At 37.1% G+C, this 15,456-nt stretch overlaps 1 protein-coding gene across 2 annotated transcripts in view; it reads left to right on the top strand.

The window, feature by feature from the left end:
* HOOK1 (hook microtubule tethering protein 1) overlaps nt 1–15,456 on the top strand; it is a 29,617-nt gene extending 14,161 nt beyond the window's left edge. For both annotated transcript variants that reach the window (XM_065842236.2, XM_071810148.1), the window contains exons 9-22: nt 434–600; nt 1,203–1,343; nt 2,586–2,787; nt 3,488–3,598; nt 3,844–3,931; nt 4,016–4,076; nt 4,838–4,978; nt 5,607–5,694; nt 6,506–6,540; nt 7,123–7,205; nt 7,627–7,727; nt 8,082–8,183; nt 9,309–9,377; nt 10,455–15,456. In XM_065842236.2, coding sequence (XP_065698308.2) covers nt 434–600; nt 1,203–1,343; nt 2,586–2,787; nt 3,488–3,598; nt 3,844–3,931; nt 4,016–4,076; nt 4,838–4,978; nt 5,607–5,694; nt 6,506–6,540; nt 7,123–7,205; nt 7,627–7,727; nt 8,082–8,183; nt 9,309–9,377; nt 10,455–10,613 — 1,548 coding nt within the window. In that variant the 3' untranslated portion in view covers nt 10,614–15,456. The remainder of the gene's footprint in view (nt 1–433; nt 601–1,202; nt 1,344–2,585; nt 2,788–3,487; nt 3,599–3,843; nt 3,932–4,015; nt 4,077–4,837; nt 4,979–5,606; nt 5,695–6,505; nt 6,541–7,122; nt 7,206–7,626; nt 7,728–8,081; nt 8,184–9,308; nt 9,378–10,454) is intronic.

The raw sequence follows: 15,456 nt of genomic DNA, 5'->3' as shown, positions 1-15,456 counted from the left end.
TGCGCGACCATTCAGTGCTGAGCGCACGGCAGTGCTGTGTTAGTGTGCTACCCAGCGCCATCCTGCTGCTGATTGTGAAGTACCAGCAAGATGGAGAGCACCTTTGCACTGATCCTTACAGTTTTCTGTATGGTGTCCATGGTATTCTTTTGAATGAAACTGCCAGTTTCTCTCCATATCACATTGTCTGCCTTTACTGTAGTTTCAGTTCCGAAAATTTGTCTGTTTGTAGAGGGACTTTTTCCTCTAGTACTTCATAACTGTCATTCACTAAAGCATCTGTATGCCCGAGTATGCTTATGTAAATTACATTCTAAAATTTCTAAATGCTCAACCTTTTTCATAAACTAATTTGGTGATGTACAGCTGTCTTGCTTTAGTTTTTCCCAGCTGGACAAATCTGACAATGTTGATGCTGTTTTATCTGTACCAGGTGGCTGCCCTCCAGGATGAAAGAAACAGCTTGGTGTCAGAAAATGAGATTATGAATGACAGGCTAGAGCACTTAGATGACTCCATTGATGATCCAAATAATGTGGTTGCAAAGAAGTATTTTCATGCACAGTTGCAGCTGGAACAACTGCAAGAAGAAAACTTCAGGTATGAAATTATTTCTTTCAGAAATCCCTCACTTGTCGTGTCAAATCTATCCTGAGAATTTCTGGTGCTCCTTCATGGTTTTCCACCTCAGTATCTTCTTCTAGGAAAACTTTCTAGTACTGTATAAACGTTTTAAAGACAGCCCTTACCTTTAAAGAGTAACTTAATTGTAGAAATTATTACTTTATAATTGCCATAGTAGCCATTTGACACTTCAGAAAATGTGATGGAAAGCAGACAATGTGTGCCAAAGTGATTTCTGTGTAAATAAAACAAACCCTTAAGCCCCCCTTCCCCCAACCACTATTTCTTTACTGCACCGGTTTCTTGTCCATATTTATCTTTCTCCATGTGATCCCTATGGGTAGGGGAAAAAAAAAAAACACTCTTCATGTAATCTCTCAATATTGATATGGTAAATTTGCAGCATACAATACATTATGATTTACCAGGCAGACATAATGTTCCATCCTAGCAGTACTGTTTTCTGGCTACTTAAATCAATAGGTTTCTTTTGTCTTGCTTTTAATAGTTCTAGCACTAAATTAAATATGTGTAATAACAGTGAGTTCCTAGCAGAGTTCCTGTTTTTGATCTGGTAGGCTTGAAGCTGCAAAAGATGATTATCGTGTCCATTGTGAAGACCTAGAAAAACAACTGATAGAACTGCAACATAGAAACAATGAACTAACCTCTTTGGCAGAAGAATCTAGAGCCTTGAAGGATGAAAACGATATTCTTAGGTATGTTATAGAGGTAGCTCCTCACATACACGTTAGGAGGATTTAATGATTAAATCAAAGGCTTTGTATTTAACAAGACTTTTTTCAGAATCATTACTTCTGCAGATAGATCTCATCTGATTGGAATCCAAAATAAATGTTGGAAAATGACCTTCTGAAAAAGCAGAGACAGAGTACAAGCTTTCAGGCATAACCTCTATTGTTTGCATAAGAATAGTAACAAGGAATTGTTATGTAAAGCAGGATTGATGAATACAGAAATTGTTCTTCATGTGGGATGGAAGGTGAAGTTCTGCAAGAATTAAGAAATTTTTATTGGAGAGTGTGTGTACCTTCTTATTAAGGGGACTGTTTTTGCAAAAGGCTGCCTTTTCTGATGTACAAAAGCACATATGCAGCTAGAACTTCAACATAACTTTTAGTGTCCACATTCTTGGCTAAGTTTAAGTTAGCAACATGATGAACAAAATGAAGATGAAAACACAAGCTTGATGAGAATAAAATTCCACCCAAGAAATATCCAAAGCAAATCATATTGAAAAGCAGGTCTGCTGTTCATAAAATAGCATGATTAAAACATGGAAAGAAACATGCTTTCAGGTGTTTTAACTTATAGTGGTTCTTAAGTAACATCTGAAACAAATCTTAACTATAGATTTTCTTACATGATTTTCTTGTACTACCTTCTAGTGATATGAGATGGCAGATATCAAACAAATATTGAAATTAGTTTGTATTTATGGTCTGAATATTTTCTTACCACATAGGTTTGTGTTAATGATCAGCTGGTAATATGTGGTCATCTATGCTAATGATCATTTTCATAGTGCAGTTATGTTCTAATGGTGTAGAATTATGTATGACCCCACAATGAGAACATCTGCATGTTTTTCCTTACTGAGTATTATCTAGCACAGGATGTTGTGCTGCCTTTGCAATGCACTCCACAGAATTTGCTAGAGATAATTGATATACTAATGCTTGCTTGTATTTCTGGAATATGAATGTCAGTTTTACTCCCACTTAAACCCCGTGGTGATTTCAATTTTCACAAGCAATCTTTGCAAAATTCAAGTTTGGATTGATTATGCATTGTAAAATAAAGCAGTAAGATTTAACTGCTGTTAAGCACCTTACATCTCCCCTTGAAAATAGCTTCAATGTGCATGAAAGTAGAATTCAGCCTTTTTTAATCTTCTGAAGAAACACACTCATTCTTCTAATTCCTGTTTATACTTTAAGGAATACTGCAGACAAGGCAAGTAAGCTGGAATCAACTGTTGAAGTTTATCGTAAAAAGCTACAGGATCTGAATGACTTCCGCAAACAAGTCAAATCTCTGCAAGAAACAAATATGATGTATATGCACAATACAGTCAGTCTGGAGGATGAACTGAAGAAAGCCAATGCGGCTCGTGCCCAACTAGAAACCTACAAAAGACAGGTGAGGCTGCATCTACATTGAAGATGTTACTTTTTCCTCAAAATCATCTTACCTAAATAAAATTATTTTAATTATGTTTCAATTAAAAAAAAAAAAAATCAACAGCTTAATTTAACAGCCCATGGACTTAACCTGTATTGTCCCCTTAGAATTTTTAATTTGTGAAAACTCCTTTATACTCTGCCACTCGCTTTCTGGTTTTCCCTGTTTATTAAGTTAACAAGATTAACTGTAGTTGCTATCTCAACTGATTGGTTGTCCATGGTTTGCAGGCTTTCATTCATTACTTTAACTGAGGTAATTTGTGTGCCTGGGAGAGGTTGTTCAGCTATTACTCAGACCAGTTGTATGTAATATTCTTCACTTCACAGAAATTTATTTTAAACTGTACAAGTTTTATTCTGATTTCCCTTATTTCAGTAGTAATGAAGTGATACAGGAATTAAATATATATGTAAAAGAGGGAGCAAAACAAAACCAATACTAAAGGAAAACAAACACCACCCCCCCCACCCCCAACCCCAATCAAAAAAGCCAAAACAAACAAACAAAACCACTGCCTGGTCTTATTCCACTCCCCCAGGCTTGGAGAATCAGCTGTTTATTTTGCTGAACTGGGCACGAGTGAAGGCTTTAACATAGCTTTTAAAGGTAGCAACTTAAAATATTAATGTGCTGAATATACTCTCTTTATGAAAAGGTCCAGGAGCTTCATAACAAGCTGTCTGAAGAATCAAAAAGAGCTGATAAGCTAGCATTTGAAATGAAGCGACTTGAAGAAAAACATGAAGCTTTGATCAAAGAAAAAGAGGTAAGTCTCTCTTGAAGGAGAGTTTATTTGAACACCTAATGAATCGCTCTCACTTGGTTTCTTTGAGGAATACCTTCCCAGAAGTAGTGCTACCATAAAAATGAAGTTTAGGGCCGTGTGTGTATACACATATGAAACAAAATATATCTTAGAATGTGTGTGTCTTAGTACTACACCTGCTTAATGTTATTTGGTCTTAAAGTGGTGCAGTATGACTTAATTCTACTTCAAATATATCTTCTTAGAGGCTGATAGTACAGTGTGATGCATTAAAAGAGACAAATGAAGAGCTCTGGTTTTCACAAATGCAGCAGGATCACTTGAGTCAAACAGGTATTGCTTTACTTTTGGAGGCTTTTCTGTGTATATTAGTGTTTTCTTTAAGTTTACTAAATTAAACTTCCCATGCAATTTCAGGTGCATCTCATGTTAAAAGCCATGAGAATCTTGCTGCTGAAATTCTGCCAGTGGAATATAGGTAAGGTGAAAAGGTTGAGGTGGTTTGGGAACTTTTATGGGTGGGGCATAATGTTGTTTTTCACAGAATCACAGAATGTTAGGGGTTGGAAGGGACCTCAAAAGATCATCCAGTCCAATCCCTGGCTGGAGCTGGAACACCCAGATGAGGTTACACAGGAAGGTGTCCAGGCAGGTCTTGAATGCCTTCAAAGTAGGACACTCCACAACTCCCCCTGGGCAGCCTGTTCCAGTGTTCTGGCACCCTCAGTGAGAAGTAGTTTCTTCTCAAATTTAAGTGGAACCTTTGTATCAGTTGATAATTTCCCTATCCTATTATTACTTTACATTCTTTCTTTATATCCATCAATCTGATATGCTTTTAAGTTTGGCTTGAAACATCCTCTTTAAGGAGTAAAACAATTCTTATCTTGCCCCACTGACCGACAGAATAAATAAATAGTACACAGCAACTAAGACAGAACAGCCAAAGGCTAGGTAATATTACTTTTGAAGTCTAGCAGAGTGAAACATGAAGGCACAATAAAATCTGAGTTTGGAGTGACTTAATTTTAAACTTTGTTCATATCTCTTAAGCTATTGTGGTGTTTGAAAATTATAAGTTAACTTTTAATAAAGAATTGCATTGTTACTCCAACTATATCCTTAAGTAAAACTTGTTTCTCTCAGTTTAAGGCTGGGGGAGCGAATGGGAGTATTATGTCATATTCTTAGTCACCTATTTCTTAATTAACAGTGACTTTTTTGTTGTTTCTGATTCAGAGAAATGTTTATTCGGCTGCAGCATGAAAATAAGATGCTTCTGTTAAAACAGGAGGGATCAGAAAACGAACGTATTACAGAGCTCCAGGAACAGCTGGAGCAAAAGCATCGGACAGTGAACGAACTAGAAACTGAGAAAAGGTGATGGGTGAAACAGTACCTTCAGATACTGCAAAACGTGATTTCTGTACTTTTGGAGCACCTGTGTTGCTTGCATTTGTAGTGTAGCACTGCAGGAAGCCAGTTATGCTTTTTCTGTCACCAATGTTATCATTAACAACGGGTTATGAAGCAAGCAAGAAGGAAAGTAGCATAAATGTGGTGGTGTGAAATGTGGTACATCTGGAGTTAGTGTATTCTGAAGGAAGGGTTACTTATAGGACACTCTTCTTGGTAGACCAAGAATGAATGTAAACTCATTTCTTGACCTTTAAACTAATCATGTTGTAACACTGGGATATGATCTGAATTTCTCTCATTTAATGAATGCTGAAAGCAGTTTACTACAATATGAGAATTTTACGTAGTTAAATTTTTTTCAAAACTTTAAAATTATTCTAGGTCTTTCATTATAAAATGTTTAATAAAGTTGCCATGTGTTTGTTTCAGTAGTTCAATTCAAGCTAAATGCATTTGTAATCAGTTTCTTTGTGGCTTAAGTCATGCTGGGTAAACTGTCTGAAAAATCACCATCCAGACATGAAACAGAAAAGTCTAGTTCTTGTATGATCTATTTAGATAGGTGATAACCATATTTTCTTCCTAAAAGGCTAAATGAAGAGCGTATTGGAGAATTACAACAGCAGATGGAAGATCTGCAAAAGACTTTACAGGAACAGGGATCCAAGTCTGAAGGAGTAAGTGAAAGTTCAAGCTGCTTGACCTTAAAGACATCGTGTCAGTTATCTTTAAAATCCTTCAGCATAACATTAAGTCATTTATTTAGATGCACTGCTTCTTTTTCAGTGTGTCTAGTGTTGATAACTACTAAGAAGACAGGATTGTGGTTTAGTGCCTTTTTTTTCTTTTTCAATTTAGTTTGAAAAGCACTACCTTATGCAGTAGTAAGAGTGAGCAAACTCTGAAGCCCATTTGGGTCACCCAACCCACCCCCCCCAACACGAACAAATATACACTTTTCAAAAGACCTTACAAGCAAATACCTTAAACAATTGATGCTGTTCAATGCCTTCTAAAAACTCTACTGCATGAAGACAGCTCCCCTCGTTTGTGTAGCAGAGACTTGGCTCTGCTGTATTTAGTGCAGATGAATTTAGTCACTGTAGTATGAGAATCCATGAGACCTCCACACCAATTCCATTTCAGTTGAAAAGCTCTTGTTTTGTGCGGTTCCTTCCCCTTCTTTAAGGAACTGTAACTCTTCTGACTTCCACTTTACTTTTAAAAATCTCTAGTTTTATCGTTAAATGGTGGTATAGTGAAGAGGATAGTGTTAAAGGAAGAAGGTGCTGGAACTGGTATCTGTGCAATACAAAAAGTGAATGCAGTTACAAAAAATGCATTAAAGACATGCGGTTTTCTTAGGATTTATTTGGTTTGACTTATTTAGGTGTGCTAAGTATTCTTCGCTGATTTGTAAGAGCACTTTAACATTTCACAGTATGAAATACTGACATGTAACTCAGTTTTAACTCTTTCCTTCTGTAGTCTAGCAACCTGAAGCAGAAATTGGCAGCACACATGTAAGTAAGCCACATGCATCCACCATAGCTTATTTATGCTAAATAATTTGATTGTTGTAACACAGAAACTGCGTAAGTCTTTGTAGGGGTGTCTTGTTGTTCTAAGCCACTTGATTTGAGAATCATGTACTTAGTGGGTTAAGTGTTGTAGTTTTATCAACTCTGATCGTGAGAATCTTGTATTACTAGTATCCACTTAACTGTCTCTCTGTCACCAATAGCATTTTAATTGTTCTGATTCAACAACAGCCTGCTAGAACCATCCACTGTTACTGGACTGAAAACACATTTCATTCTTCTGAAATACTTCCATCCTTTCAGCTGATGTAGTTCCTGCTAAGGAGATGCTGGAAGGTTTTTTGGTTGTTTTGTTCTTGTTTTCTAGCTTTAGGTAAATGAGACTCAATTCAGAACTCACAACTTTTAAATACCTGCTAATATTTCTATTTAAACTTAAAAGCATTGCCAGAGTTTAAAACAGTTGTTTAAGCACTTTGACCATTAAGTTTCAACTTTCAGCTCTTAAAACTGTGCACAGAATTATTTGTGAACTTTATCCTTAGTCCAGACTTTCATTTATAGGGAAAAATTAAATGAAGTTCATGATGAGTTACAGAAGAAAGAAGCTGATCTTGCAGAACTCCAGCCTGATATTAGTCAGAACCGTAAGTTGTTTTGTGTGGTGGTCTATGTTTTTGGTTGTGTGGTTGTTTTTGGTTTCTCCTTTAAAGAGACTTGTATGTTTCTTCTGAAATTATTCCTGTAGCCACTGGGCTATGGGATACTTGTCTGGATAAGGCTTTCTGCTGCAGTGTAGCTTTAAACCTGAAATGGGGGCAGGGTTTGCACATGGTGGTGGGCAGGGAGAGGTTCATGGAGGCTTAGTTTTGTTGAACAGTGCTGTTCAAAATGGGAATACAGTGTCAAGTGGGACCTTATGGGTACAAGTGAAACGAAAATAGGAACTTAAGAAATCATGTAGTAGCTAAAATGTTGGGGGGGGGTGGTTAAAAAGAACACAGAAGCCTTGAAAGTACCATGTTGATTTTTATTTTGTATGTCTTTGTTGATAATTTCTGTAAATAGCCCAGAAGATTGGAGAGCTGGAAGCAGCTTTGCGAAAAAAAGATGAGGATATGAAAGCAATGGAAGAAAGATATAAAATGTACCTTGAGAAAGCAAGAAATGTGAGTGGCCTGTTACTTAACGTGTACATTCCTCCCTGTAAGTTGTAAACAGATTGATTTAAGTCCCCTGCATCTACCTCCCAGTTAAAATTAGTGGCTGCATGTTGCATTTTTAGTTAAATTGCTCAATTGCTGTCACTTAATTGTATGAGAATGGGTTTTAGGCTAAAGCATGAGATGTATTATTCCTTTGTACCATTTGATATCTTCTGTTGTGCAGTGTAACAGCCTAGTTCTCATCATAATTACCTGACTAGTGGTCAGTCTGTTTTCATATTTCTACTGGGAGCAGATGAGATGCAGAGCTGTTGAGAATCAAACTTGACTCACAATGGGTTTTTTTGCTTTGTACAGGTGATAAAAACCTTAGACCCTAAGCTAAATCCAGCATCAGCAGAAATTATGTTGCTCAGAAAACAGATAATGGAGAAAGACAAAAAAATTGAAGCACTAGAGGTAAAAATTTACATATATGTAATAACAACTTCTAGTATATTCTACTGTCTCTGATATTAGATGCTCAAGTTACTGTTTCTTAATGATCCAGTCCCCTTCAATGCTGCATTCAATTATAGAAACTGCACAGACTGTCAAACCTAGAGATTTTTATTTTGGCTTAATTAACCTTGCAGCCTAATAGAAGTCTGTACTTTTCAACAGTGCTTTTCAATATAGAACTGAAACTCTAGTTTGGATTCTTTCTAAACCCTCTGAAAAATCTGTAAGTGAAATACTTGACAAGACAAATAGTTTTGTAATGTTACGGTAACTTGTACAGAGCTGCAGAGTCTGGCCTTTTTCAGTAGTACTGTATCTTTGTTCATATGAGGGACTCAGTGTTTGAGCAGTGACTTGAATTTAGTAGACCTCTGATCAGTCAGTGGCTTCATGTACTGGAGTTCTTGAATCTATAAAGAAGAGTAAAACCTATTAAGTCAGTGAACTGTGGCTCAAATCCTGAAAGGATTGTTGACAGGAGTCCAAGGATAAAGGAAAAAAAAAAAGGAATGGGAAATGCTGCATTCAGTTTTAATAGCAATATTGATAGGACTGGTTAGAATAGTTACCTCAGAAAATGCAAAATTCCTCAACATGAGTTAGTAGGCTAAAAGGTCTGACTTTATAAATGCCATGGCCACAGATTTCTTCTACGTACTAGATAAGTATACTATATTGCAATTAAATGTAATAGCAATTCAGCAACACAAGAATATTCAGCCACTAGAGGTACATTCTTGTCTTCGACGTTCAGGTAAAAAAAAAAATTACTAAATTATTGATAGACTTTCTGATACATTCTAGACTTTCATGCATTTCTCCACACATACAGACGGCCCCTCAAGGTATGTTTCCAAGTTAAAGTGCAAATTGTGTAAAGTTTTGCCTCTTCTTGAAATGGTCTAAACTTCTCTCATAGTCATTTATGGAAATATCTTTATTTACACTTCTAAGCCTTCTAGCTATTTTGCATATTTAAGCATTTCTGCTGTATGTCTTTATTTCGCTCAATGGACTCAATAAGTTTATGAAGATTATTTTTGTGTTTTAACTGAGATTTTCTTCTCTATTGTCTGCTTGCAGGCTGAATACAAACTTGCTAAGTTACGTGATTACGAGGAAAAGCTTATTGTAACTGCATGGTATAACAAGGTGGGTCAAAAGTTCACTTGTTGGTATCTCAGAAATCACAAGAACACATTTTGCCAATGTTGACAGTTAAATCTTACATCGCTTTTTTTTTTTTGTAGATTCATTATAAACTGATGCTTAGGAGAGAAGGCTAATAGTTTAGCTACTTGTGGCACAAGAGTCCACCTTGCAGATTAGCACAGCCTTACGTATAAAACAGGGAACTAAGGAGAGGAGAAAAGCCTTGAGGATATTAGTTTAAAATGAGATCACTCTTCCACTTGCTAATTCTGACTTTAAGCCAGAATGCAAACTTGAGTGAGTTATAGCTGGAATTTCCAATCCTGTTCATGTAACTTAGGAGATACCAGCATCATCATTTTTGATAGCAGTGTAAAGGAAAAATATAAGTAATCTATTTTTTAAAGCTTTTGTTATGTTTTCTGCTTGTCTTCTGTGCTTTAGAACAGGAGACTTAGAAGTAAGTATAGGCCATGACTTCCATGTTAGTAATATACTATTTGCTGCCACAAGTTTCTTCTTGGATTTAGCAGGTTAGATTTCTCATTGTTCAGTGGCATTTGTTGTTGGAGTTTTTGGACTTGAGACAAAGGAATGCTGTGGTTCAAAAGGTTTCCAGACTCCTGCTGTAGATGTTCAGTGTCTTTAGGACAGTATTTGTGGGAAAAAAGCTAAAGCGTCTTCTCATCCTGCAGCAGCATTGCAAAGGTTGTTAGAATGTTTGTTAGGTTGCTATGAAAAGGACTGGAGGAAGTTCTTAATCTTTACATGAAGCAATGTTTAAATAGGATTTCATAAAGACTGAAATGGGAAATCAAAAATAAGAAAGTAAAATTAAATAGCTTACTTAATAAAGGAACAACTTTACAATAAGCTAAAATTAACACATTCTATATGAATGTGAATGAGTCTTTCAGCATTGGTTCATACCTTTTATGGTAGCAAGAGGGCATCCAGGAAATAGAGTAAAAGAAATTCTGTGTGCATACTGAGTAAGCATGAGCTTTGTGCATGTAAGATGACCTATTTTTGGTCCAGTTTTTGCTATAGTGTAAATGTTGTTTCACTTACTTGCAGAGCCTAACTCTACAGAAGCTAGGTATGGAATCCAGACTGGTTGGCAGTAGCGGTGCTTGCAGAGACGGTCCTGGACGCTCCTTCCTAGCTCAACAGCGCCATGTCACCAATACCAGAAGGAATCTCACTGTTAAAGTACCGGGTGCAACATCTGATTAAGCTGGAAGGACCATGAGGAAAACCTATATGCTAAAGTGTCCTTAAATGTTTCATAGCTTCCACTTTAACTACTTGATGCAAAAGAAGGTTAAAATGGTGGGCAACTGCAAATTCAACATCAAAACTGATCAAGTGGTGATTAAGTTGATCAATGGTGTGTCTAAAAGGTAGTACTTAGCTTTACAAGTAGAAGTAGATTTAATAACTGCAGTGTATTTACAAGCACAACTTAAGATTTATATTTGCCTTCAGAATATATTGTAAATATAGAAATTGGCGCTATATATTTAAAACTTTATTTAATGGGTTTGGGCTAGAAAGTTGACTTTTGTAAAGGGAAGTTGTTATGCAAAAATGTACTTCAGGAAACTGGCAGTACTGGCCATTTTTGCTGGGCTCTTCTGAAAATTAAAAGATTGGTACCATGTTTTAAAAAATACTTTTTTTTTTAGAATACAAAGTACAGTTTTAAGAGGAAGAAGATACTTGCATTTATAGAAAAAGATTAAAAAAGGTTAGTACTAGTTGACTTGTTATATAACAGAAGACAGGATTTGTTTTGTCATCTCAAGTTCATTTTAAAAAATTGAAGGGTAAGTTCCTGCATAGATACATTAAGGAAAACTTCTCTTTAAGATGTTGAATCCATTAAAACCAAATAAACTGTCTTTCCCTGTGTAAGGAAAAAAAGCTATGATAATAATTCAAAAGTCTGGGCTATGTTTTAAAAGTCTGGAGTATTGGTACCCTGCCTTTCCTTGCAGAAAGGGGGTTAGGTGGGAAGGAATGCTGTTTATTTCCAGCTATTTATACAACCCTGTGTATGGTAATTAATTTTCCTTTTTTTTTTTTTTTTTTTTGAATGCAGTGTCACTTTAGTTATTCTGAACTAACTGTACTGGGTAGGTGAATGAAAGATAATTTTACTACTTGTTGGCAGCGAGAAAAATATATGAACTGTAATAGCTTTGCAGTATCTAGACTGAAGAAGATGAAATGCAAATTGATACCAGAAGTCTTGGTGCAGGGAATTGCTATCTTTCACCAAATTTGTGTTGCTATTTACCAAATGTCTTACTTTTGTTATAAACTATATTTTTAGGAAACTTGTTAATCACGGAATCACAGAATGTTACGGATTGGAAGGGACCTCAAAAGATCATCCAGTCCAATCCCCCTGCTGGAGCAGGAACACCTAGATGAGGTTACACAGGAATGTGTCCAGGTGGGTTTTGAGTGTCTCCAGAGAAGGAGACTCCACAACCCCCCTGGGCAGCCTGTTCCAGTGTCGGTCACCCTCATGGAGAAGTTTCTTCTCAAATTTAAGTGGAACCTCTTGTGTTCCAGTGTGAACCCATTACCCCTTGTCTTACTGTTGGTTGTCACCAAGAAGAGCCTGGCTCCATCCTCCTGACACTCACTCTTTATATATTTGTAAACGTTAATAAGGTCACCCCTCTGTCTCCTCCAAGTTAAAGAGACCCAGCTTCCCCCCTCCTTTCCTCATAAGAGAGATGTTCCACTCCCTTAATCATCTTTGTTGCCTTGCACTGGACTCTCTCCAGCAGTTCCCTGTCCTTCTTGAACTGAGGGGCCTAGAACTGGACACAATATTTCAGATGTGGTCTCACCAGGGCAGAGTAGAGGGGAAGGAGAACCTCTCTTGACCTACTAGCCACCCCCCTTCTAATACACCCCAGGATGCTTTGGGCTTCCTGGCCACAAGGGCACAGTGCTGGCTTGTGGTCATCCTGCTGTCTATCAGGACCCCCAGGTCCCTTCCCCCTACAGTGCTGTCTAATAGGTCATTCCCCAATTTATACTGGAAGCTGGGCTTGTTCCTACCCAGATGCAATACTCTATACTTGCCCTTGTTATATTTTATTACATTTTTCCCTGCCCAACTCTCCAGCCTGTCCAGGTCTCTGGATGACTGCACAGTCTTCTGGTGTGTCAACCACTCCTCCCAGCTTGGTGTCATCAGCAAACTTGCTGATAGTACACTCTTATTCCCTCATCCAAATAGTTGATGAATATGTTGAATAATACCTACCCCAATACTGACCCCTGAGGCACTCCACTAGATACAGGCTTCGAATTGGACTCTGCCCCATTGGCCATGACTATCTGGCTTCTTTCCTTCAGCCAGTTTGCAGTCCACGTCACTACCTGATCATCCAGACCGTACTCCCTCAGTTTAGCTGTAAGGATGCTGCGGGAGACTGTGTCAAATGCCTTACTGAAGTCAAGGAAGACCACGTCCACTGCTCTGCCATCATCTACCTGCCTTGTTATGTCCTCGTAAAAGTCAATGAGGTTGGTCAAGCACAACTTCCCCTTGGTGAAGCCATGTTCACTGGCCCTAATGACCCTCTTATCCTTGATATGCCTTGAGGTGGCACCAAGGATAAGTTGTTCCATCAGTTTCCCAGGGATGGAGGTGAGGCTGACCAGTCTATAGTTACCCAGGTCCTCCTTGCCCTTTTTGAAGACTGGAGTGACATTTGCTTTTCTCCAGTCGTCAGGCACCTCTCCTGTTAATGTCCATTCTTCTTTGCAAACAGTCTAGACCAAATTCATTATACCTGTAGTTAAAATTGCAGCAGCCCTTAAACTAAATACTTGAGGGTGCTGTACCAGTCAGTGATCGAATTTAAAATTCAACCATATGCGTGAAGGAAAGCATATGTCTATATCTTCACCATCAAGGCTATCTTTTTATTTGAGAGCAGTGTTCAGCTTTGCAGAATTAAAGTTTTGAATGGTGAAGTTTGAGTAGTCTTCCATTTTGTATGCCCCTCAGTATGGCTTGTTCTTTGATTTCTTTCTTCCCCAGCATCTTAAATTCTTAATTGGGCATTGCATGCGTTGCTAGAGAAGTGGGAAGTATCCATTTTTAGTACTTAGCTAGTGTTGTTTCTTAGTTGTGGTGATGATTTTAGTGCTATACATTTAGGCATTTAAGAGATTTCTTCTTTTAAAACTTCTGTCTACACAAGGGGTTGTTTAAAAGCCAGTCTCATGCTAAATGTGGTATGAACAGAGAATACACCAGACAAACTGCTGTTGGGCAGTTTTGTCTGTCAGGTTGTGTTCTTGAGGATTCTTTTCTTCTTTGGACTACCTTTTGGGTTTTGAGGTCTTTTATTGCTGCAGTGATACTATTGGGGTTTGTATTTTTAAGGTACAATTGCTCGTTTGATCTGCTAGTGGGGTGGGAGATGGTGCTGAACAGTGCAAGATGCTTGCATTTCTGAAGCCTGGTAGTTCGATGTGTTCTAGTGAAATGTGAAACTGTCCCTGATGGTGTTGAGTGGGTCTCTTAACCCTGGTTCTTTACAGCATGGAAACTTTCATGGACGTGTTTCAAATACTCATCTAGTTAGTAGTCTTGATGCATTTGTTGTACTTCTCACGGTAGTTGAGCTGTGTCAGTAGTCATATCAGGTAAAGAATAGTATAAATGTGGAGCAGATGTCTTTATATGCTTCTCAAAACTGCAGACCCTGGGACCAAAGATGACCAAGAACCTCCCTATCGCTTAATTGGAAGCTTGTCTTCTGCCTAGTTGTGGAAGAATTTGATTACAGAACTACAGAGAGGGAACAGCCTTTTTCAGGGCAAGGTTGCCCCTGATAGTCTTGTTTGGGTTGCCGAAAATTAATCCGGTTTTCAGGTACTAGATAAAATTTTATGTATTTGAGACATTTTCCAAACTGTTAAAGGTTGTGAGTATAACTTCAGCGTTTCTTTGGTATTGACAACCTGTTTAAGAGTGGCTGTTTTATAACTGGTTAAACTTAGATTACATCCTATGAGCGAGGAACTGATCTGTAGAAATTAATGTTTCATTATAAGCCACAATGTTGTATTCACTTCAGCATACCTGGCTGTGCTGAAGGGATCATTAGAGTAAGTATCACTTTAATGTTAACTTCATTCATATCAAACAAAAAAGCTACAAATAACGTTGCTGTGTTACAGCTGAGATGTATGCAACATGTAGCAGCAGAACAATATCAATACAATGGTTTTGATGCAACATGCACCGCTGCTGAGGCAGGACAAAGAAAGATGCTACTTTTCTCTGCAAGATGGATTTGTATCATGCCCAGACAGCACAGGTAGGGACAGATTGAAATTAGGAAGTGAAATCATTAAATACTGCTGAATTTACTCAGCATTATTAGTAACTTTAGCCAGTTTCCTGTAAAACGGGTAATATAGATCCAAAGAAACAAAAATATTTTTTGATTGACATATCACTACTTAATATTTTTTTTATATAAGATTAAGAGTAAGCACTATGGAAGTGTTTTGTAGCAATAATACAAATTTAACTAGTAGGTTCTTTTACTCAAGGTGGATCAGGCAGCAGTTTTGAGAAGATTCTTTTGCAACTACTATTATAGTAGATTAAGAAACATTACCTGAAAAGAAATTGTCACCTAGCTGATTTTTTTTGTTCTTTAAAAATATATATATATGGGTACCTTATTTTCTGCAGCATACACTTACTTGGAAATAAGTAATTTAAGCAATACTGATGTTTTATTTAGGTAGCCATAAATAGTTTAGTAATTATAAAATGGAAACACTTGTTTACAAGTTGATAGTGTCTAGTGAAGTCATTTTCTTAATTTCTTTGCTCTTTTTCCCTTCCCCTCACTAGTCAAGTTAGAGTTAAGGTTTTCAGTGTATCTGTGTCTACATCTTCTGTTTAAAACAAATGTAAACACTTGGTTGGATAGAATTCAAAAAAATTGCACTAATTTTAAAATTTTGGTTTTATTTTCCTTTGGAAAGAATTATTTTATATTCACATAAAGATTTTTAAAATTAA

The sequence above is a fragment of the Patagioenas fasciata genome, chromosome 6 (assembly GCF_037038585.1).
Source record: "Patagioenas fasciata isolate bPatFas1 chromosome 6, bPatFas1.hap1, whole genome shotgun sequence".
NCBI lineage: Eukaryota > Metazoa > Chordata > Aves > Columbiformes > Columbidae > Patagioenas > Patagioenas fasciata.
The sequence above is the reverse complement of the archived record's forward strand: the minus strand, read 5'-3'. Positions and strand labels throughout refer to the sequence as shown.